This window comes from Antedon mediterranea, chromosome 3, assembly GCF_964355755.1.
Source record: "Antedon mediterranea chromosome 3, ecAntMedi1.1, whole genome shotgun sequence".
Classification (NCBI taxonomy): Eukaryota; Metazoa; Echinodermata; class Crinoidea; order Comatulida; family Antedonidae; genus Antedon; species Antedon mediterranea.
This window is the reverse complement of record NC_092672.1, coordinates 2465562-2490409: the sequence shown is the minus strand read 5'-3', so window position 1 is coordinate 2490409 and position 24848 is coordinate 2465562. Positions and strand designations below refer to the sequence as shown.

General features: G+C 32.1%; 1 protein-coding gene and 1 long non-coding RNA gene across 4 annotated transcripts; one reads left to right on the top strand and one right to left on the bottom strand.

The window, feature by feature from the left end:
• Positions 1–6248: 6248 nt before the first annotated feature.
• On the bottom strand, positions 6249–9128 carry LOC140044502 (uncharacterized). The gene is made up of 3 exons (XR_011844466.1): positions 8967–9128; positions 6654–6696; positions 6249–6338 (listed from the first exon to the last, which is right to left on the bottom strand). It is a non-coding gene; the product is annotated as an uncharacterized lncRNA (long non-coding RNA).
• LOC140044501 (uncharacterized) lies at positions 8586–24269 on the top strand. 3 transcript variants are annotated; one of them, XM_072089031.1, is made up of 7 exons: positions 8586–8690; positions 10904–10997; positions 11574–11677; positions 12109–12264; positions 12838–13279; positions 13737–19571; positions 20043–24269. In XM_072089031.1, exons 2-6 carry the CDS (start codon positions 10916–10918, stop codon positions 18623–18625), a joined length of 5673 nt encoding a protein of 1890 aa, XP_071945132.1. In that variant the 5' UTR covers positions 8586–8690; positions 10904–10915; the 3' UTR covers positions 18626–19571; positions 20043–24269. The 3 variants fall into 3 exon arrangements, with proteins under 3 accessions (XP_071945132.1, XP_071945130.1, XP_071945131.1); XM_072089029.1 differs by having other exon boundaries at positions 13737–19674; XM_072089030.1 differs by lacking the exon at positions 8586–8690 and adding an exon at positions 9342–9538 and having other exon boundaries at positions 13737–19674.
• The last annotated feature ends 579 nt before the right edge of the window (positions 24270–24848 follow it).

Genomic DNA, 24848 nt, shown 5'->3' with positions numbered 1-24848 from the left:
TTTACTTTTGTTGTGTAAACACACACCATGGAGCTATAGCTCCATGCACACACTAAATATATTTAGAATTTATTATTCATGTAATCAGCAAATGTTTATAATTATTTGACTCCTATTAATTACCTATTTTCTTATATTAAAAAAATAGAAATATGTAAAAAATAAAAATACATAATGTTGAAACTTAAAACTATGAAGGAGACAAATAAACTAACCAAGGCATAACAGATAGAAAGTTTTTTTTTTTCTGCGTTACCACTGGGTAATCAATTAGCTTACTTCCTAAACTGGTCATTTCCGCAATTTGCTATTGAAGATTTGGTATTACGATTCCCTCTAATGCATAGGATTGTTTACCATTGTGTTTCTTTAACAATGGATGCTATACCTCAGATTAAGCTCAATAGAATATTGTCTACTGCAGCTTTAGGTATCTTTTCCTAAGACTACTACCATGAATCCCATAAACCTACACAATTGAATGAAGTCTAACCTCTAAACTAAAACACTATAAAAACGATAAAAAGCGAAATAATGTTACATTAAAGCGCAAGGGAACATTATGTTGTGGTATTTGAAAAATAACAATTAGCGCGTGTGACGTGAACATTAATTAGCATACACATGTTTTCAAAACAGACACGCGCACAAGAAACAAAAATATCCCAAATCATGGCGTCATCTTAATAATAGTTCTTAACAGAAAAAACAGAATCAAGTCTGCAGGCTATGGAAATTTAAAGTGAAAATCTGTGTATAAGTACGATCAGTCAACCTGTGGTGAATTTGAGTTATAAGTAAGTATTACCAAGGTCCTTATCGGTACTCGCATACTTCCGTTTATTCAGAAAAGTGTTATCCATACGCCGATTGAGTTCAGCATGATGGACAGTTTAAAGAAAACTTGGATAGTTCCAAAATGGTACATTTAGCAAAGAAAATACAAACTTATAACTTTATAACAGTAAGATTTAACACAATGATAAACATACCGATTACTATGAGAATAAAACTAACGGGCTAGTTTATTTAGTACGTCTGTGACGTCACAGCTTGTTTGACGACAATATCCGAATTGTAATCCTGAATCAAGTAACCCAAATTAAGGCCAAAATGGCAAAATGATAAGATCACTTTTTTTCTTTTATATTCTCATTTCAAACCAAAGTGGAAAGGGTTTGAATATATTAACATAAAACACATATTAAAATAAAAATTCAAATAATTTCGTTCTAAATATATTTAAGAATAAATTGAGAAAGATTACAATTATAAATATTTAAATCATTTTATAGGCAGGAATTTATGAAATTTTTATGCCGTGTGATTAAAAAAAGTAAAGTAGCTATAATAATTTATTCGTAGGCAAATCAATCAAAATCATCAGAATTGTCATAGGTCTGCTTTCAAAATAATACTCATTTCGAGATTCTAGATTATCTTAATAATATATTCATAGTTTACTCTCTTTTAAAACGGCGGCACATTCTCGTCGTAACAATTCCCGACCCATAAAAAATGTCACAAAAAATATAGTCAGTTACAATTAATTATTATAGATATAACAGTCAATAATGTTTCACAATTACAATACGTCAAGCAGTACGTAATTCTACGGACTTTTAACATTAGAAATATCTACATCTTTAATTATTACGTTATTTTTTGCCTATATCAACAACACATTCTTATTTGGCCCTTCCACCAGGAAATATTCTACCGTACGTTTTGTAAAAGGGGCATAACTACAGAATTTCAAACATGAATTAAATGTTTTCCGCCAGAATTATTACTTTTAAACTCTGCAGTTTATACGTTGGTAACCTTTGACATTCAAGAGAAAAAGGAGATTTGGTACAATAACAAAATTAAAAACTATTAGGACCAGGATATAATTTACATACAAAACTGTTTTTATTATTTATCGTCAGTTGCGAAAGGAAAAATGATATTTACTTTGTTTAAATTATATTTATAATAAACAGATATTTTTAATAGATTTTTTATATCAGGTATTCCTTAATATCATCTTTCTCAGCAGCAAGATATTTAGATTCATCATCATCATCATCACTATCATCATCATCATCGTCATCATCATCATCATCAATAATTTGATTTGGTACAGTAAGGCTGTAAATCGTAGAGAAATAAAAAAATGTATGTTCAGAGAATGTTATCCATTCAATCTTTCATAAAATAATAATTCTAACTTAAAACGTTACTCAGCAATGCAGATCTTAATCATGTTTAATTGCTGATAATTTTTTAAAGTATTATTTTCTGGTTATATTCTGGTTATATTCTGATATAACTATTTCAGAATCATGTTATAAAAAACTGAAATATAATATGAAAATATCATTTTATTTTAGACATTGTTAAGTGGAGTTTAAAAAGTATTACCAGATTATCATAACTAAAAAAGCTATGTCGTTTATACTGTTTTAGTGTATGCAAGGTCAACAGTAAACACATTCAGAACGTGATCCAAATGCTGACTATCTCTATATCTAAAAGTAACACTGCGAGTTACCAGCAACTCTCACACACTTTAGAAATGGAACATTAATATCATTATGCTTACAAAAACTCATCGACCTTTTTATTGCGCGCTTCCTGTTACAATGGAAGAAATTACCATGACCCTTATTTGGATGTGTATAACGCGTGAACTAATTGCCGTCATTTTTTGTAGGCCTATAACTAATGTACGTGATTTTCATCCTTTATCAAAAGAGTAACCAAGGCAATCCCTGAATCTTGATATAAACAAACACAAAATGAAAGCGAAATACCACACTATCGATCATATCACAATTAATTGATGCATTTTTATTATAATGTTACATGCTGATGACGTAGTTTTATCTAATTGTGAATATGAATTAAAGTTGCCACACAGGACGAAGAGAGAATTGTCTTTGACTGAATGTTCGTGTCTCTATCAGGAATATTATATGTTGTTTTTAAGGGTTTTTTTTTCTTTGTGGAATTGTATGTTCTCTTGTGTGACGTAACGAGTCTTCGTCTGCTTAGAATGTCAGATATCCCAGCAGGCACCAAATACATGATACTGATGTACGCGTAGGGGACGCGTAGCATTCACAATTCATTCGAAGTACACTAGTCTATATATTACATCTTGAAATAATCATAAGCTATTAAGTGATTATAGTTTGACCTCTGACGAAAGCAAAACTATGTAAAAAGGGAAGTATCTTTGTAATTAGCATACGATGGCTAGATAGACGATGTAACACTGTCAATATTTATACAATACATGGTCTTATCAATTTATCTTTCGATACATCGGGTATTTTTTATTCATACACAAAGGATACAAAGGCGGCAAAAGGATAAAATGCCGTATACATTGGCAAAATTATCATAATATCAATTTGATTACAATATCAATTACACATTAAAATATTAAATATCTAATATGCTATAAGATTATTCATCGCAGATTGTAAATTAAAGATAACCGAAGGATAAAAATTAATATAATCTAATAATGTTCTAATAATTACATTTGTATGCAAAGAGATTACTTTTTAATCTTTCAGTTGTTTAGATATTGAGCAAAATCGAAGCGCATTTAAACGGTTATATCTTTTCATTACGATTAAGAAAATAAAAAATGCAATTTATATAGTGTAATGACAGGTTACGTTAACCTTATAAACTTTTAAAAACACGTAGGCCTATATTGAATGGCAACTGTTCAAGTTATATTTATTTTCATTTTTTATTGTTAAATTAAATTAATTTAATTAAAATGTACAAAAAATCCCAGGTTACGTTCAACTTACAAAAGTAAAAAAATAAAACTAAATTAACTCAAATCTGAGTTTTTATTAAAAATTAATTCTTGTTTTTTGTCATTTAATTTTATTGTAAAGTTTGTATTATATGAAAAACAATTACAATTCCACATGAAATACCGTACTGTTGGTGGTATATCCAATTCATTTTACTGATTCTGCATCATGTTTGAATAAAGTATAGGCCTTACGTAACGATACGATTTCTATTATTCCTTAAAACTAAACGTTTTCATCGTATGTATATTTTGTTTTCAGAATTTACAATAACAACTTTTGATATACACTGTTTTTTCGAAAGCAATGCTAAGTTTCATTTTCGGTACCTTAATTGCATGTTTGAAAATCTAAACGGAACATCTGTAATAAATAACAATATTGTTGAGAAGAATTTAGGAGTGGTAAAACGCGGTTGATCCAGGGGTGCGCGTAACTTGTAGGAATCTGACACGGTATGCACTTTTAAAATACGGGACATCTACCAAGGTCAGCCATATTTTGAAAATAATGGTCTACTCTACAATTTAAAGCTCTGTCTATACTATCAAACTATAGTTTGACAAAAAAAAGTGCAATGTGCCCAAATATGGTAGTGATATGCTCAAATATGTGATATGACATCATCATGTCCATAATGGGCACATACATTTTTTTTGTCACATAAAGTTTGATAATGTAAACAGAGCTTTAGAAAAGAACTTTTTTTCATAAATGAGGCCTAATCTAAGATTCCTAAATGGATCTATGGGTTCGAACGTGTTTATTATTTTTTATTTTAAATTATTTACTTTTATAAATGATTAAATATCATTTGAATTATGATATTTTTGGTATATTGAAAATGAATAATATTGAAATAATAAGCGAACGCTTTTGCCAATTGTCAGGGTCGAGTCTTTTGTAAGTGGCGATCGGTACTCTCTACAGACTTTTAATTCGATTTTTTAAAGCATGGTGTTTGAACCAAGAATTTACAAAACACAATCCCATTGTTTTATTTCACAAGGTTGACCTGACCTGAACAATAACTGTAACGTTTTGCATTAGCGCGTTTCAACCGGAAAAGAACGCAAGGATCTATTTGAAAAATAATTCATCACAGTATAAATGGAAAGAAAATACAAAAAAAAAACACGTACCGGTATATTAGATTTAATTGATGACAATATTTTATTATTGTGAACTGAGGTGACATATGACATATATAAAAAAAGGTTTGGTGTTGTTGATATAAAAATGTTCGACGTTTCGATCAATATGCTTTGATCGTTCTCAGGAGATTTGGTGTGTAAGAGTGTTTAAAGTTGTTATTTTATTTGATGTTTTTTTCATGTCTATTTTAATTGTTATTTCAAAAGCCAGAATTGGCTGGTCTTGTAACTTCAACAAGAGTGTGATTCAATAAATAAATAGTTAAATATATTTATTTTCCAAACGTTTAGCAACAAGTAAATACAAGCAAGTATTTACAGACATTATGCAATTTGTTGATGTGACAAACTATCACGAAAGTATGAATTCATACCTAACTTGATATGATACAATGCCTATAGATTATACGTATATTAGGTCACAATTAAAGGCAAATACTGAATATTACAATGATGTGGTATCAGTGACTGAATTGCAATGAATATAATACAAAATACAACAAGCAATAAGGCTAAACCAAAAAATCAAGCAAAACAACCAGAAAGTGCAGAAGGTTTTGGAAAACACTATTCGCTAATGACCTACAAATTCATTATTTTAATTTATTTAAGATAAGTTTGAGAAAACATAAACAAAAATCTGAACAGATATCAAATTAATGTAGAATCAGCATATCAGATGTTAACGTTTTCTCAAATTTTAGATGGAAATATTGAACCACGATGACGTCATTAAATGAGCGAATTGTTTATTAATTAATAAAGTTTCTTTATTTTGTGTTGTTTATTCAGACTTATATTATGACAAATTGGAAAAAAAATAATCACATTAAATTACATATTTTCTTATTTAAATGTCCAATTTTCCATTTAATTCAAAACCAAAGGTACATAAACTAAAACTTCATATATAAGTCGTCCGAGGATTATTTTTTTAATTCAACCAAAACATGTGAATCAAGTTATTGCATGTGAATGGATTGCAATATTGGTAGATTAATCATATTAAAAGAAGTCCAAGCTATCGATACGATAACCAACACATCCAAGACGATGACATCTTTCTGATATTCACAACTGAAAAAAAACGAGAACATGTCAATGTAAATTGTAATAAACTATTATGTGTTCTTCTGTTATATTGTGTTAAGATTGCTTAAATTAAAAAATGGTTGCTTTGATAATTTAAGTGCATACTCTATTTGGGCCTGTTCTTACAGATAAATATTATCATTATTAAGTATATAGATGTACGTACATTGGTACTCAGAGTCGATCTCAATTATATCATCTTCAGGCAAAAGCGAAGCTGTGATAAAACCTCATTCATTGAAACTATTTTAAAATTATCGTCTTCTTTCTAAAAAAACACACAAAAAACACGGACACGGAATTACATCCAAGACGTTAGGTCTTAGTTTGTACTATATAAAATGTAAGTAATCATTTAGATACACCTAATTTAGTGTGTGGTGTTTCGTTTATTCTGATCAACTCTAAGGTGGCTAATGACTAAAAGGTATTATTTAACAAATATACTTTTTTTTATGTATATTTTTTCATTATTCTGCATTTACTGAATGTGAAAACTGAATGTTATTACTTGTTATATGCCTACTACTTTGTTTGCTGATTATTTTAAAAATATGCCTCTTTATAATTAATTATTACTCACTGTTGGTCGATTGATAGAAAAATGTTAAACTTAAGGCTTATCACTGAAAAACAAAATCAAATAGATATAGGAACATAACAAAACATAGAGGTACAGTGCAAGGTTATAGACATAATGATCAACCAATTATTGTATCAAATTGATTGATATTATAGCGTTTTTGCTCATTTAAAATATATTAATTTCTTACTGGTATACCCTTAGATGCGGAGTAAAATGTAAATGATCATTTTTCTGTATTAAAGAATATCTAGCTGGTGCCGACAATCAAACGTGAACGCAGCAATAAAAGCTTGTTTGAATCGCCAAATATAGTATTAGTAATAATATCAAACACGTCTGTGTTCGTTTGTAAACATCCGTACCGTACGTATTGTGGCACGTACTGTACTTGGAAATTGTAATTATTCTCATCATTTTTATTATAAATCCTCACTATAATATAGTAAAATATGGAAAGAATATGATAATAATTCATGTATACGAATACATTTTTAATGTTGACATTAGTTCTACACAATGACGTATATAAGTGTCATTGCTAATAATATATTACTTCCGGACGTCTGGATGAATGTTAAATTGTTACTGGAAAAAATGAAGATTTTTAAAATAACAAATTAGAACTCGTCACGGATTTTAAGTGTTTGTATTTTAGCATTAATGACCAAGGCCTACAACACCACTATCTACATGTTGTATTAGTAACAAATGGTAAAGAAATCACAAATTCATGCATATTAAAATTATAAATATTTTATACTGTTTATTGAATATTCAACATGGCGGATAGTAACCATTCGGACTAAAATTAGATCGTCGTAGTCACGAGATGCCATACTGTACACACACTGAACATTTTCCGTGGCAATAAAATTCTGACGTTACGTGATTTCAGGCTATACACAATTATGCAAAATTAAGGATATAAAATTAAATTCTCAAAATAATTTGCATCATTTCAGTTTTGAATAAAATTTTTGGCTATCTCTTCTTCCCAAATCTTAATTTATACAAAATTATGAGACGATATGAGCACATTTCTACCTACATTGGCACCTTTTCATTAAAAATAATTGAAATCATTAAATGTGACAAAATTAAATAATATTGATTAATTCGAGCAAGCATATGGAGATGAACAAATAAATGTGTTTCATCTGGTTCAAGCTTATATAACAAGTATGAGACTGCCCGTATATTAATGTAAAAGAAAAAAAAAGTTCAGTTCAGATACATTTAGTAGAATGATTGGGACTTTGTCTAAAACACATTGGCAGCATATACATTGTATGCTCATGTGTTTGTTCATGTTATTCGACCTGTCCGATCTCTATACAAGCATTTGTACATCCAGATAATGGGAGTACGATATGCCTACGTAAAATAATTTATCACGGAAATCTGTTTCGGATTCGCTTTATCTACTGAACTACAACAAGGCCACGTATGATCTGCTGTAAATATGAAACAATATTGTAACGCTGTCTAATGATAAATGCAAAATTGTATAATTACATATGCTATATATATGCTATGATCATTATTTATTTATATCATGCATGATTTAGCCTATCAACACAGTGTAAATTAAACCATGGACCGTGTACACGTTAATAAAACACAAAAAACCTAGGCCTAGTTTTTGTTTTCAAATCATACATGTGACGTGTTAAAATGTATGATATATTTCGAATAAATAGGCCTACATTATGAATGCATTACAGATAGTAACTATGAAGAAATTCACATAAATACACGATGTTTAACTAAACTATAAACATTTCAAAATTCTATCCACGCCCAGTTTTTTACTAGTCTTTATAAAGCGATATAGAAACTCTTACAAACAACGGAATTCAATCTTTGATACACCGCTGTAGACCGCATTGCGTCTGCGCACATACAGCTTTTGTCCATTTTTCAACGCCATGTTTGACTACAAAACACTAATGGTATCGAAATGGTTCTAAGTATTTTCGCCGATTATGAACATTCGGGATAAGCTGTGATATAGCGATTGTAATAGACTTGTAGGTAAGAATTATTAGTTGTTGTTTGTTGTTATCAGTTTTCGTACTAAGGCTGTAGTTAAAATTTTTTGCCATTTTAACGTGTGATATTCTGTACAAGGTCGAGTTTATTTTTGTCACCGTGTAACGTTCTATGAATGGAATGTGGGATTATGAATTGCATATAAACGTAGCATACAATTCGTTGCTCTCAACTTAATTTACAACAATACTTAACTAACTAACTGTTAGTTCATGTAACCTAAGTATGCTAGTAAGGTATTTTATTTAGTAAACTTACATATACATATTACTTTACGTGAATTTTTAAAAAATTATTACACTTTCGAATTTGTGTTCTGGAGTGAAGCGAAAAAAAATCGATCGGTGATGAGTCGCTCGTCGTAATAAAAGTTGACCCTCAATACTAACTGAACTTTCAGTTCAGTACTGTTGCGTGGTTAAACAGCTTTAGTAATTGTGTTTCGAGTATATATAACGATTTGATATAAATATTAGATTACGATATATTATTTGTTGACGTTTTGTTTTAGTGTATTCTCTGTGATTAGAGGAAGCATACTGTTGTTTCGTCATGTCTGTTACAAAATTATTGTAATCATTCATAGTCGAACCGGATGCACGCTATTTTTTTTTCTTCTCATCAACTCTCACGAGCGGTTTGGCCTACTACTTAAGGAATCGCCTGACTAAATTCCTCCAGATAAAGGAGTCATGTGTTTACAGTATGTCTGATCAAGTCATTGTTGCATGAAAATGTGGGATCTAGATGTATTTTGCGAAATCGATGGAGCGAAGCCAGTAGAATAGAATAGAACATACAAGTTTAGTTTTAACATTATTGAAGTCTAGGTTAGCAATGTATTCATGGTTTTAATTTTAAGAAACCACAGTTAATTTAGATATCGTTTTTAAAAAAAATTGTAGGTAAGCCTGCTTGTTGTGGTGTCGCAAGGATACGAAATTTGATATCTAGTGGACCGGTTTCATTAGGCTACGACTAGAAAGGGAATTGTTCGTCGTCGAGTCAACACTTTTGGTTTTGTATATTATTACAGGAGAGGAGTGTGTTTTATTTGATTGAATTCTGTCTATTCTTCTGATGTGCTGATTTCAAACTACGAATTACTACAGTAATCATTTTAGCAGTGACCTTCTCTTGACTTAGATTGCAAGATGAGTCGAGGCTAACTCAATAAATAAGCCAAAGACGCTAAACGTACACAGGCCAGTATGTTGACTTGTCACCTTGTAGGGCCAGAGTTCATTCCCACAAATTTACAATAGCTAGGCCTGAACTGTACTTTAAAAATCAACATTATCAGATAGCAGAACTTGATTGATAGTTCTTATGGTAGAATTATTTAGCAGTGAGTCACTGTATGTTATTGGTACAGGAGGTTAATTCCACATGTGGTATAAAAATGAAGCCATTTTATTCTGCTGGGATATCTTATGTTAAGTAGGTTACAGAAACTATATTGAAGATTTTATGTTTCAGGTCATTTTATATATTAATATTTAACAACTACATGTTGTTTAATATAGTAATCCCCAGGCTCAAGTGTTTCTGCTGGTTGGAATTGCAGTCTCAGAATGTTCTTTATTAATTTGACAATGCTGGTAGTATCATACTCTACTCTAGGCCTACATAATATAGCAGTCTACATTTAAGCATAGCGATGAAGAATTAATGTTCTACTACCGCCCTCCGTATCATTATGTGGAACTCATTGTATGTTTATTATTTATATTTGCTGTTTTTTATTTCTTGTTTGCCCAACAGTTTGTTGGAAAGTTTTAGGGTTTTTTTTTCAAAATTGTTGCCGCTATGCTCTTCTAAAAAATGCAGTTACATGCATATATCATTCTTCAGTACTTACACAGGTTCCAAGTTTTATCTTTTCTTTTTAATATGTTATTCTTTCATTATCTTAGAATTGTATACTCTTTGTTTTGTACTTTGTATCCATTCAACTCAATAGAGTTGGCCCCTATTGTTACTTGGTACTCCACAGCATTGTTGTTTTTCAGTTTCTGTTTAATAATAAGTTTACTTTTCAGGAAAACTATCCGAACCTGAATATTGTGTTTCCATTTAATGTTATTGTAATACACCTGTTGTTATATTTTATTAATAGATACAGTAGCATGTTATTCTCATCTGAAAAACTACAACTATGATATAAATAATTATTTTTGTGTCTCCATATTTAGATTATAGCAACCATGGAAGAGGCGATGCCACCAGGAATGACCCTTCCCAGGGAGCTTGAAATACAACCTTCCCAGACTGACAACAAACGAATTGGTAAGGAGTGAGGATGTGGTCTCACGGCATGTCACACACTCTATTATTTGTTTATTTTTATTTCTTCTTTATACTGGGTGACCTTTTCAGTACATAGGACTGTTTTCCCAGACGGCATATAGACAAATAGTTAAAAAGTTTGAAAAAGAAAAAAACGAGAAATGTTAATTAACCATCTATTTATCAGCATTCTATGACTTGGATCTACTAGAAACAAAAATCTTCATTTGTTTGTTAATCATGAGGCTGATGTTAATGATAATTATGATAACAATAATGATTATAATTGCTATCTACAACAACAATTTCCACTTTTTGAAGACGTGTAATTTTAATGTAACTGTAAATACTGTACAGATCATCATAATATTCAATATTCAAAATGTTATTGCGATCATTGCCTTTATATTGTAAGGCATCATTTTATTTGCTTTTTGCTGATTGGATTTTGTTAAAATAAATAAAAATTAATGAAATCAAAACGTCATTTCATTTTGGTAAGATATCTCAATTGATGGTCTCTCATAATTATCATCAATTAATTTAATTACAACTTTCTTTTTGATACTTTGTTAGGTGTCTACTCCAAGTACACAATCAAGAAAGGAGTGAAATATGGGCCATACAAAGGTGTCCGAAGAAAGCTACAAGATGTCACTGACCACACCTACACATGGGAGGTTAGACTTATTCTCAATCGCTAACTCATGATCTTAGTCCTATTATATTAATTTGAATGAATTGATCACTGCCATAATTGACAATGACAATATGACATGAATTGAAAGTACTGTATAATAATTATATGGTACAGCAATCAACTCATGTGGAATCTCCATTAATTTTAATCTACTTCAGAGGTACAAATTCTGGACACATCATATGCTCATGTAAATGTTATAGACCACTATACTTTATAAAAGGCATAATTAGGACATTTAACTTCATTCACTATCCAATTAAAATTCACTCCTCCACACATGTGGGTTGTTACCATTATTTCTGCCAAACAAAACCATGACTCGATGTTGGAGGATGTTTATATATTACTAGAAGCATTTTACTTCATAATTAAAAATAATCAAAATAATTTGTATACTTTTGTTTATAGATTGTGAGTCCATCTAGGAAGCCCCTATGTCTAATTGATGCCTCTGATATAAGAAAGGCTAATTGGCTTCGCTTTGTAAAAAGTGCACGTTTCTATGAGGAACAGAACATGATTGCATCGCAAATTAAAAAGAATATCTTCTACAAAGTTATCAAGGTAAATGATGTTATAGTGTGGTTACAAATCTTCACACATTCACAAGCTGTCTTTCAATTGGCGTATTCAATTGGGAAACATACTCTCAACAGAAAAGCTGTTAAGTTCTTTTTTATTTATGTTAAATGAGAAATGTTCATTTGTTGAGTACTGTAATACCTAATGTAAAGATGGTAAATTTTCTAATTGAATACGCCAAAAATATAGACCGAGTTAAAAACCTTTTAGTGTGTTGTTTGAAGCTTTGCATGGCGAAATCATAAGTTTACGGTACACCACGTACAGTATATATAGTTCTTAAAAGACATGTTTAATTTCTCAAAGAAACTCAACAGTTCTTTGTAGAACAATATATATACAGTACTGTATATATTTTCAGAACTACTTTTTAGTGTGGGTAACCTGATCAACCTTCCTCCAGAACAACCACAGTACATCCTTGCATAAATATACAATGAGAATATTGTACCATGAATTTATGATATCCCAGGCCTGTAATTTAACTGTTTTTTATTTATAATATTGACATTACCGTATTAAGTTTCTTATATAAAATTGCTGTTGTATTTGTAGGATATTCACCCTGGAGATGAATTGTTATGCTGGTTTAACAATACAGTAGATGCATCCTGCAACCACATGGAAGGAGCAAGTTACAGTAAAGAAGCTGATTTCACGCTCCACCAGACAGAACAAATAAAGGACCTAAAAGACATCAAACTTTTTAAACAACCATCAAACATTAAGAAGAAAAAACAAAACCTTAGTCTTCCTAAAGTAGAAAATATTTCCAACAAAAACCTGAAGATTAAAAAAAGAAAGTCAGTTGGAAATTATTTCCGAAATAAAAAGATGAAGAATGATATAATTCCAAAACTTGAAGAAGAATCAATGGAAGGCAAATCTGACTTGGTTAAAGAAGAAGACAAAAATGGCAGTGATCACAAGAATGATCTACCATCGGAAGAACAGAACAAATTGTTTGATGCAGTGACCAAAGACTCAAACATTACAGGTATAAAACCAATAGGTTCTTGTGCAAATGTCTTCAATGCTGTTGTGAGATTATCTCATGTTACTATCTTAGATGGACCAATAGAATTATCTTCTAATTATATTCATGTAGTCTCTAGTAGAAGCTCTTGCCTGCAGACACACCAAACCTCGAAACAAGTTGAGAAAAAAACATTATCCAAAGGTACAGGTACTATAAAGCATGCAATCACCCAAATGCTATAGCATGTGATAGTGGGATAAAAAAAAACTGCATTATAAACATGTTTTTATTCTATTAATACAATTCATCTTTGTTTAGACATGAATAAGCAACAGTTTGACGCAATATGATAGCAAGTTATTTAGACATTTGGCAAACTTTATGGTTATTTATTATTATTTTGGGGATAGAAAAAATAACCATTACAATATTACAAGTGTTTATAATTTGCCTTTTCTTATTTATTTAAATTTAGATTTTCATGACTCAACTATGCCAGTCCTTGAAAGAAATGTAAAAAGTAGTTCCCTCAAGCCATTGCAGATCATGAAAGATGATAGTGAATTGCCTGATACAAGCCTTGAGCTTCAGCTGTCACCACCACTACTGTCACCTATTATTTCAGAACAAACAACATCGAATAAGCAAACCAGTAAGTTTGTAGATTTGAACATTCAGACACCAGATGTCTCATCAACAAACGAAGTAAAGCAGACAATGCAGGTAGAGCAGAAGACACAGGTAAAACAGACAACACAGGTAAAACAAAATGCTTTTCAAATTGGACCAGAAGATCAAATCAGAGACAAACGTGGTCGGCCATTCTACAAATGTAAAGTTTGTGGAGGCATATTTTCCAAGCAACTAGGACTAAAAATTCACTACCGCAAAAATCACTTGGTTCGAAAACCACATGAATTTAACAAGCCAATTAAAATTGCGCATCCCAGAGAGAAGATTCGTACACGATCTGTGACAGTAACAGAAGTTGTTACCAAGAGAAAGCAAGCTATCAAAATGTGGGAGAATAGTTATGACTCGCCTAGTGATAGTACAGCAGAAAAAGAGGTTGTTTCAGATAAAGGTTCAGATTTTAAAGCCAATTACACTGTAAAAGGCAAAGGTGGATCAGGTATTTTTAATTGTCCTTATTGTGATAAACAATTTCGTTATTCTGGTTGGTTAGAGCGGCATGTGCTTCAACATAACAAAATTAAACAGTTTTCTTGTCAAGAATGTCCGCGAACCTTTTTAACATATAAACACTTTAAGGCACATCTTCCACACAAAAAACTAAAGGTCAGCGAGCATAAATCGTTAAAAAAACAACCACAAAGTGAAGTTAAAGCATTCTTTGAAGGAAATAAATGGCAGTCAAAAATTAAGAAGAAACTTCAGTGTGATGTATGTGGGGCACGATTTCAATCTCGTTTAAATTGTGTACGACACAGAAGACTTGCTCATAATATCCGTATTAAAAGAAGAAAGACAGAAAATGGTAAACAAGATTACTTTATTGATAAAGGATCAATTACTTCAAAAAGTACTAAATCTCGTATGAAGGATGGGTCATCAGGACTGTCAGAAGATAGTCAATTGAAACAACAAACGATAACTGCTATTCCTGAAGATACTCCTTCCATTGCTGCTATCTTTGGACTAGCTTCGACTGAAGTTTCAAGATCTCCTGAAAGAGTTAATACATTGAACCCAGCCAAGGAGATTAAGCAATGGATTGATGAGGATGGGGTCTATCAAGAAAGTTGCTCCGAACCGCACTTGATGGAAGACATGTCATATAATAGAGAGATCCAATGTCGTAATGTAACTAAAAATTGTGATGCTTTTGAAGTAAGTCAAAGTAACATGCAGCAGATTAGTAGTAATATAGAAGAAGTTAGTTCTGTTTCTTCAGCAACTCCAACAAGGTCTATCCGACATGATGATGATAATCATGACATTGGCCAATGTAGTAAAGCATTTGTCAGTAATGTAACTGATTCACTCACAGCTGAGGAAGCTTACTTCAAGAACCATAATCTTTCAAAACAAAGACGTACAGCTGAGGAAAATGCTGCCTTAGCATCATTGCAGAAGACGCATGTTCCAGATAATGAAAGTACACTCAAGAGAGTTCTTTCTTCAGATTGTGCTGTACATGGACACATTACTGGAAAAAGAATTGTGCCCTCTAACCAGTCAAGATTTTATAATGCAGCAGCGGCCTCGCCATGGTCACAAGTAAATTTGCCACAACCTTACATACCAAAAAAAAAGACACAAGATGATTCACAGGTTCTGGACTTGGCAGTTAACAGAAAAAATGTATCAGACTCTGTGTTAGATCTGTCATCAACACAACAAAGTAAGAACAGAAAACACGGCCAGTGCTTGGTTCATCCAAGAGGCCTTCCACATTCTTTCCAACTTAACAATCAAGGCAAAAGAAATCTGCCACCACCTTATCCTGCACCTCAATATAGTAAACAGAAACCTATGATACAACAACAAGTATTTTCAAAGATACAAGGTGGTCTACTTTCACCTCCTAAGGTGATTTTTCCAGGTATGAATCCAGAGCATGTTCACTCATTGAACTCCTCCATCAGCCGGATAGCAGCCTCAAAGGTTTCACAAAGAGATGGCTTAGATCATCACCACAGTCTTGAGACTTTTCCTCCATCACATAATAATCAACCTCGTTATCATCAGCCTGGATGTCATCAGCCTGGATGTCATCAGCCTGGATGTCATGTAACCCCAAGAATTCCCACAAACAAGTCAGCATCACAACCTCGATTCATGGGCCAAAGTTCTCACATGCAACCTCAAAGAAATACCCATCCATGTGGCGTGGTTCCAGTGTCCAGTGGGCAACGTACATTTGAAATACCCAGGAATTCCCAAACCAAGACTGTCAAAAAAATATTAGAAGAACGAGCGGCCTCACAAAAACATACAGTAGATATGAGTGAGTCAGTGTATCACAGCTTACCTAAACTTCAATTGACCATACCAGGATCTCTCTCACCACATTCTGAGCATCCAGTGTTCAACCAGTCATTAAATGAAACTCATCAACCACAGAATCTATCAATGCCAACAGTTCCTGAAGTCAAATCAAATCCAATTGAAGTACCATCAGTGGAAATGTCAGCATCAACAACTGTCCTTGCTGATAATTCAAAAACAATTAGCACCTTCAAATGTAATGTTTGCGAGGCACCATTCAACTCCATGAAAGATTTGACACAACATGTTGTTATTCATGCCAAGGAATGGAACTATAAATGCGAGTTCTGCATCAGACTTTTTAAAGATCCTAAAGATCTTGTTGAGCATAGGTCAACATTGCATAGAGTTGGAAAAATGTATGCATGCTCTGTTTGTCAACGTGAATTTGCTTACTTGTCAAATTTACAAACACACCAAAGAGACTGCCATGCAAATGTCCAATGCAGTTATACCGAACTTGGACCAGATGAACTACGACCTATTAACTTCACAGTTCCTGCTCAAGTTACTGCAGTGTCTCCTAACAGGGACCAACAGGTTACTCCTTCTAAAAGTAGAATATCACAAATTGCAGATGGTGTGAAGAGGAAATCTCCATCCAAAAATACAATCGCATTTCAAGTATTGAAGGAACCTTCACCTTTGAAGAATCAAAGTCCAAGAAAGTCAACTCCAGTAAATCCACAGAGACACCATCCATTCGCACATCACCGAAAACTTGGGTTCCTGAATATGATGACGAATCAAAGATATGAATCAGTTAGACATGATTCCACTATGAACACCTGTACAAAGTGTTCTATGGTGTTTCTAGACAAACTTGAATTTCACAAGCATATAATGGAGTGTGCAAATACTGTACCTTTGCTTAAACCAGTAAGTACTCCAGAAATCATTGATGGAGATCTCATAATTGATGAGAGTGTGAAGCCAATTAACACACAAGCTGTAAAAAGAAAGTCTGTTTCTGACGATAAACACAAGTGTTTTGAATGTGGTAAAATCTTTAAACTTCTTTCAGGACTGGAACGACACAATAAAAAATGCCCGAATCAACAAAAAACACAAGAAACACATGAATTAAAAAATAATGTGTCATCTGATCAGCAACATCTGTTAAAAGAACAACATGCCTGTCCATTCTGTAAGAGAAATTTCTGTTACATGAAAAGTTTGAAAAAACATGCGATTATTTGTCCACTGCGAGTAGATGAAGAAGTAGATCCACTCCAACTGATTGAAATAGCTCAGAGGAAGTTAGAGGAGACTAAATTTAAAGAGGTGTCTTTCCGGAAATCGTTGCATAACCCTTTCAATAAATCACCTTCTGTATCATCGAGTCAAGTGATAGACAAAGGTGTACCGCAAGAAGGCAATGCTGTAAAGCTACGTATTAGAAAGAGATCAAATTCTGGTAAGAAAAATGAATATGTCATTGATAATGAAAGTTTGATAACAAATACCACAGAAAGCATAGTTGATGCTGACAAGGTACTTCCAGACAAAAATGAATTTCATGAAAATCTTGATACATCAATTGCAGAAGATGATATCAATACAGAAGATGTCATCAATACAGATGATGTCATTAATACTGATAATGTCATTCAAGGTGAACTTAATGAAAATATGCAAATTAATACCATAGACGATATCACCAATATGGATGAAGTAATTCCAGAGAAAAAACATGATAAAAATATGCTTCTACTAGATGCATCAAAAACCACAAAAGATATCACCACTACTGATGATATAATTCCAGATAAAAAACTTGATGAAAACCAACATCTTGAAATTTCAACTGAAACAGCAGACATCAACAATTTTGAAGTCAGTTCAATTTCACATGAAAATGATAAAGATGAAAATCTGTATGTTCATATTACAAATGCAGTAAACGACAACAATGCTGATGAAAATATTGCTGATGAAAATATTGCAGATAAAACTGAAAATATGTACATTGGTCCTTCAAATACAACAGAAGATATCACCAATACTGAGAAAGTTACTGGAATTCAAGATAAAAATAAACCTGTTGAAAATATGCAAATTGATACACCAAATACTACAGACATTATCACCAATATTGATGAAGTAATTCCAGATAAAAAACATGATGAAAATGTGCAAATTGGTACACCAAACTCAACAGAAGATATCACCAATATTGATGAAGTGATTCCAGATAAAAAACATGATGAAAATATGCAAATTGATACATCAAGCTACACAGAAGATGTCAATAATGCTGATGAAATAATTCCAAATAAAAAACATGATGAAAATATGAAAAGTGATACATCAAACACAACAAATGATATCACCAATCAGAAGCATATCTAGATATTAAACATTGGAACTATTCACATTGATAATATTATCATTATTAACTATATCACCAAAAAGAAGCATACTGTACAGTATCTAGATACTAAACATTGAAAATATACAAATTGATATATTAAACACTACAAATGATATCACCAATCAGTAGCATATCTAGATACTAAACATTGGAACTATTCACATTGATAATATTATCATTATTAACTATATCACCAAAAAGAAGCATACTGTACAGTATCTAGATACTAAACATTGAAAATATACAAATTGATATATTAAACACTACAAATGATATCACCAATCAGAAGCATATCTAGATACTAAACATTGGAACTATTCACATTGATAATATTATCATTATTAAAGATCATGGAACATGGTATTTGATGTATAACGTTTTTTAGCTGATTTGGGTCTGAATAGGTTGATTTTATTAGTACGTTTTGATAAAATAAATTCTATAAGCGTAAATTATGAATTTTTTATGATTTACATACATCGGAGTAAATATCTCCGAAGTCGAATTTGGAAGCAGGAAATCCAAGGCGATAAATCGTGACGTCATAAGATGAACACACTGCACTGCCCTGGTCGCGACGCATCTCTCTTATTGTATACAAACTGTACTGTATCGGCAAGATGTCAACACGTATTGTGTACGATCTCGACAGTTCGGAGTCTGATTTTGAAGAGGAAACTATCCATTATGAATTCGAAATTGATGAAGATGAAGGAGACGTCGTTATGGATACGCAAGAAAGTGTTATTGAATGCAATTAATTCAACCGTAGGCCTATATGAGAGCCCGATCTCACCGATTCTGAAGGCGAGGCGGACCAACGCGAAGGCGGCGAAGAACGTCGTGGGGAAATTGACCAGACCAACAATACATGGTCCTAGGCCTAGGTTTACATTTTCAATTACGGACCCAAACTTTGGAATGGTTTAGTTACAGTCAGTTATACGAATGCATTATTATCGTGTTTTTAAACGCAATAAAAAAATTAGTAAAACTGAAGTTGTTGTGTCGATTAACTAAATAAACGGTAGGTAGTACTAGTACTTCTTTCTAGTATAGTAGAGTAGTAGGCCTAGGTGATTAATTCGGTTTTAAAATCAGCAACACAAAGGGCCTAGGCTAGTAGTACTGTGTTGAAAGCCCCAGCATAATAGTTCAGGTGGGGAGTTGTTCTGCCCTCATAAAAATAAAGCTTGTGCACAAGCTGACTGCAATAATTTGTAAGTTGCTTTGTAAGTTGCATTGACAGATTGCACTATATATATTCTCTATTGATTTGAACAAAAATTGAACCATTTGAAATTTGCTTTAGAAAAGTCAAATTATAAATTATATAATCTTATTGCACTTTTACAAATGATTTTGTTCTTACAGTACCGTATTATTATTTCGCAGGGTATGTGGATGACCTCATCTTGGAGGTAATGAGCATTGTTGAAGGGACAGCAGAAGATGTTGATGTTGTTGATGCGCCACCCCAACTCTGTTTAGGATTTGAACGCCCCGACAAAGAGGCCGCTATTGCCAACCACTTCACAAGATTTCCAAATGTGAACAACTAAGGCAAAAATTATGCAGTAAATAAATCAGCAGCCAAAAGGTCCACTGATCAACTTCAAATAAGAAGTATAATACATACTCCAAGAAATGAGATACATTCCATCATGCTTTTTATTATAAATCATTATTTCATTTTTTTAGTAAAAGATTAAAAGCCATTTGTTTATGTGGATACAGCTCCACAATCCAGAGCCAACAGTTTTATAAACAAAATAATCACTTGTGTGCATAATTTTTTAATAAATTGTGTCAGAGAAATGTATATTTTATTTCTATCAGATACAGTTTACAATACTTTCCTTTATGAAGTACAGTAAATAATTGTATGTGGTTAATTGTAATCTCAATACAAGTTGGTGCTAAATGTTTACTCAATCCAAAAATCCAGCAAACTGGAGATCATCTTCCATACCTGGTGGTGGGAAGTGGGCTCTTATGCAGGAAACGGCACATGATGGTAAGAATACCCTTAGGTTTCGGCCCAAAAACCATCTGGCGAGTTGCCGGTACGCAATATGTCTCAGACGTTTATGTTTTGAGGCTTCAACAGGTGTGTCATACTGTTGGCGGTAATGCAGCCATGCAATTTCCAACACATGCAAATTCAAACAGGCAGCAGTGAATCCAGGATGTTCAGTGATGCATATGTAGGCTTCTCCGTATTGTAAATTGTCTGACCTTCCTCCAGCCTATGATTAATAAATAATAGGGCCTACTTCCTGGCAACATCGACATTCGCGATACGTGGGTAGCATCTGGCAATGGCCACAATCACACCTGTATTATAAAAACAAAAATATTTTGTAATAATAATATTGTAGCGCTACAATATTCTGAGATGTCACAATTTATAGGGCGCTATATTAAATATTTTTAAAGTTTTAGTGATTATTAATGATTAATTTAATGTATTGTGTGTGAAATAGGAAAATAAATCTGCATCTTGGCTAGCCTAGGGGTGGGCCTATCTATCTAGGCCTACCCTAGGAGGCCTATTTCAAACAACAAAGTGCAAATTTGTTAAATAAAATGGTCAGTCTAATACCGTAATGTACATTTTTGCTTTCTACGATTCAATTTAATCTTTATTTCGTTAAAAAAATTCAATCTAGGCCCTAGGCTTATAGACGATAGCCGACCGTCGCCGGTGAGAGGGCTAGGCCTAGCCGCATGAATTGGGAGTAAAGTACAGTAGGGCCTAGCCTCTATCTAGGCCTAACTAAGCCACAATACACACTGGCATGACGGAAGAATATCGTAGTTATCTACTAGGGAATTGTTAATTATACAATAAAGTTATACATTAATTTTTAATAAAAGAGATAGTACTACTAACCAATTTAATAACTGGGTTTGAAGTTGAATATTCTCTGCTTGAATTGTAGGTAGGCCTAGCCTAGGTGACGGTCACCGTCGCCATCTTCTGATGATGAAGAATCATTAGAACTACAATCGGGCTCGTACATGTACGGCCGAATTAATTTCATCGACATTCCATTCAATATTTCGATTGTTAAACAAAATAGTTTCTCCTTCATTTTCCTCAGTTTCGCATTCCACTATCAATGTTTCCTCTTCTAATTCCTCTGACGAAGAACTGTCAAAATCATACGCGATACGTGTTGACATCCTAGTTTGTACAGTACACGAAAAAGTTTCTTCATCTTATGACGTCACTATCAGAGGTTACCGGAAAATGCCGAAAAAACCCGAATAGTCGTGAACTGAGAGCAGTTGCGCGAAATAGCAGAAAACACTTTAATTATGTCCTGAAAACTTTTAATTTATTGTCTGTTTAATATCCATCAAGGAGAACAACTATAATACTACTATTTTACATAAACATCAAATACCATGTTCCATGATCTTTAACTATATCACCAAAAAGAAGCATACTGTACAGTATCTAGATACTAAACATTGAAAATATGCAAATTGATATATTAAACACTACAAATGATATCACCAATCAGAAGCATATCTTGATACTAAACATTGAACTATTCACATTGATAATATTATCATTATTAACTATATCACCAAAAAGAAGCATACTGTACAGTATCTAGATACTAAACATTGAAAATATACAAATTGATATATTAAACACTACAAATGATATCACCAATCAGAAGCATATCTAGATACTAAACATTGGACTGTAATATGCACAAAATGATATAACCAATCAGAGTTGAGCATATATGCAAAATATTAATTGATGTATCGTAGATTTAAACTCTAATTGTTAATGTAGAAAAAAAATTACCTCTGTGCTGTTAACACATTACAGTTAAGTATCATCATCAGTAGAAAGAAATCTTTATGTTGCAAAAACAATCATTATTTTGATCAAAACTTCTACTATGTCGGTACAAAGATAAATTTTGTTAAAGTACAAACTCTATTTTTGTAGACTTGTATAGTACAGTAATGTAAGTATACTGAAACAAACATTTGAGTTGTTATCATTATGTAATTATTGTAAAAATACTTAGAATTAGGAATATTAATCACCTTTCTTTTAAGTTCACAATGATTTTATAAATCAATGTATTATTTATTAAATTTGTTAAAATGAGTTAAAGTTATTGAGTACAATCGAGAAATGTCGAGAAGAGTTTACACTATCAAACTGGTTTGACAAAAAAGTGTTACATGCCCAAATATGGTAGTGATATGCTCAAATATGGTAGTGATATGCTCAAATATGGTAGTGATATGCTCAAATATGGTAGTGATATGCTCAAATATGGTAGTGATATGCTCAAATATGGTAGTGATATGCTCAAATATGGTAGTGATATGACATCATCATGTCCATATATGGGCACATTTTTGACGTCATAATATACAGTTTGATAGTGTAGACAGAGCTTTAGACGTGCGAGTAGAAAATCTAAATTAGCGTTAATTAAGGTTGTTCAGTAACTTCTATTTATCAGTAGATGTTTAACATATTAGGTTGTTAAAATGAAATATGGTCTGGGATATGTACAAATTGTGAAGTTCTATCGTGAAATGAGAATGTTGACAAAAACATTTATTAGCCTACAGTAATAAACTATTACAATCCATACTGTAGTGTAATACATTTACAGTAAAAATATATTATACTATGCCCATATATACTGTATTTACATAAATATATACTCCAACTTTAGGGTGGGCTTGTACATTAGGATGGGCTTATACATTAGGTGGGCTTGTACATTAGGATGGGCTTATACATTAGGTGGGCTTGTACATTAGGGTGGGCTTGTACATTAGGATGGGCTTGTACATTAGGTGGGCTTGTACATTAGGTGGGCTTGTACATTAGGTGGGCTTGTACATTAGGTGGGCTTGTACATTAGGTGGGCTTATACATTAGGATGGGCTTAAAATTGGATTCAGTATTTATAAACCAAATCATTTCACTACTGTAGCAGTATATTGTTATAATAGTATTGTTACATTTTTTATTTTACTTTGTATTTATATGATAATGTTTTTACGGTGTTTGTCTTTCTCACACAATTCAATTCCATTTATTTTGATACTGTAGGATATGGTGGAGCATTTGAACTTTGAACATTTGAAAATTAGTGATTAAAAAAAATTGTGTTTTTGTTGTTCACAGATTAAAGCTATACTGTGTATAGCATAATTATGTAGTTTATACAAATTTAAGTAAATTTCAATCACTTATAGTTTTATAGCATTTTTAATTTAAATTTGACCTTTATATACACTATTACAATTTACACAGTTGTTTTTAGTTTAAACTGATTGATTAAGTTGAACTTAAAATAAAAGTTAAGCAAGTTTTGATTGCTAAAGTTACATTTGTGTTTTTTTTGTCAAGAAAGCTTTACAGTTGTTTAAAATAAAATTTAAGTTTAGAACATTTGAGTATTACAGTATTACCAAAGTATATGTGAAAAAAAATCAAACTCAAGAATTCCGAAACCTTCTCAAAATCTCAAATTGTTTGCCATCCTCCATAATTTTGATCTTAAAACCAGACTGAGCAAGCAAGCTCAACGTTACCTGTTTATTTTTATGTAAAGTTGACACCATGTGTTTAGTCCAGAAGTGTTTAATTTAGTATTATATTATTTGGTTTTACAATGTTTAAAGAACAATAAAACTAGAAATTGAAAGTGTTTGTTTATCTTTGGTTTAATTGTTAGATCTTTTTAGATCTAACTTTTCAAGAAATGTGTTTGCTAATCAGATTAATTTCAAGCAATTCTATCTATCATGTCTAGCCACTTGGGCTTATGTATATACTTAATCTAAACACATAAAATAAGTATCTATAAGAAAAAGATGTTTCATAGGTGAAGTTATCAGGACAGAAAGTATAAATGTGTACAAAGTACAAAGTAAATGTGTTTCAAAAAGCAATTACAGTACATGGAAATTGAAAGTCAGACTTTGTGAACCACCGTCTGGCTAGGCCCACAACGTCTTTGAGTAAGTTCTCTGAGGCTGTGTTCAGTCTTAAAAACAGCACCACCATCCTGGTCAAGCTAGACTTACTAGGCCTGAAGTCATTGGTAGCCTACTCAGGCCTATGCAATTTATGTTCACAAATCGTCTATTCTATTTTTACATAAAGTCTTCACGACCACAAAAAAGTGGTACAATTCTTTG

What these genes read in the sequence shown, in the direction of transcription:
- LOC140044501 (XM_072089031.1), top strand. Translation starts at nt 10,916, where the DNA reads ATGGAAGAGGCGATGCCACCAGGAATGACCCTTCCCAGGGAGCTTGAA. An exon ending in GACTGACAACAAACGAATTG is followed by an intron (nt 10,998 to 11,573) that starts GTAAGGAGTGAG and finishes ATACTTTGTTAG; the next exon opens with GTGTCTACTCCAAGTACACA. An exon ending in CAAAGACTCAAACATTACAG is followed by an intron (nt 13,280 to 13,736) that starts GTATAAAACCAA and finishes ATTTAAATTTAG; the next exon opens with ATTTTCATGACTCAACTATG.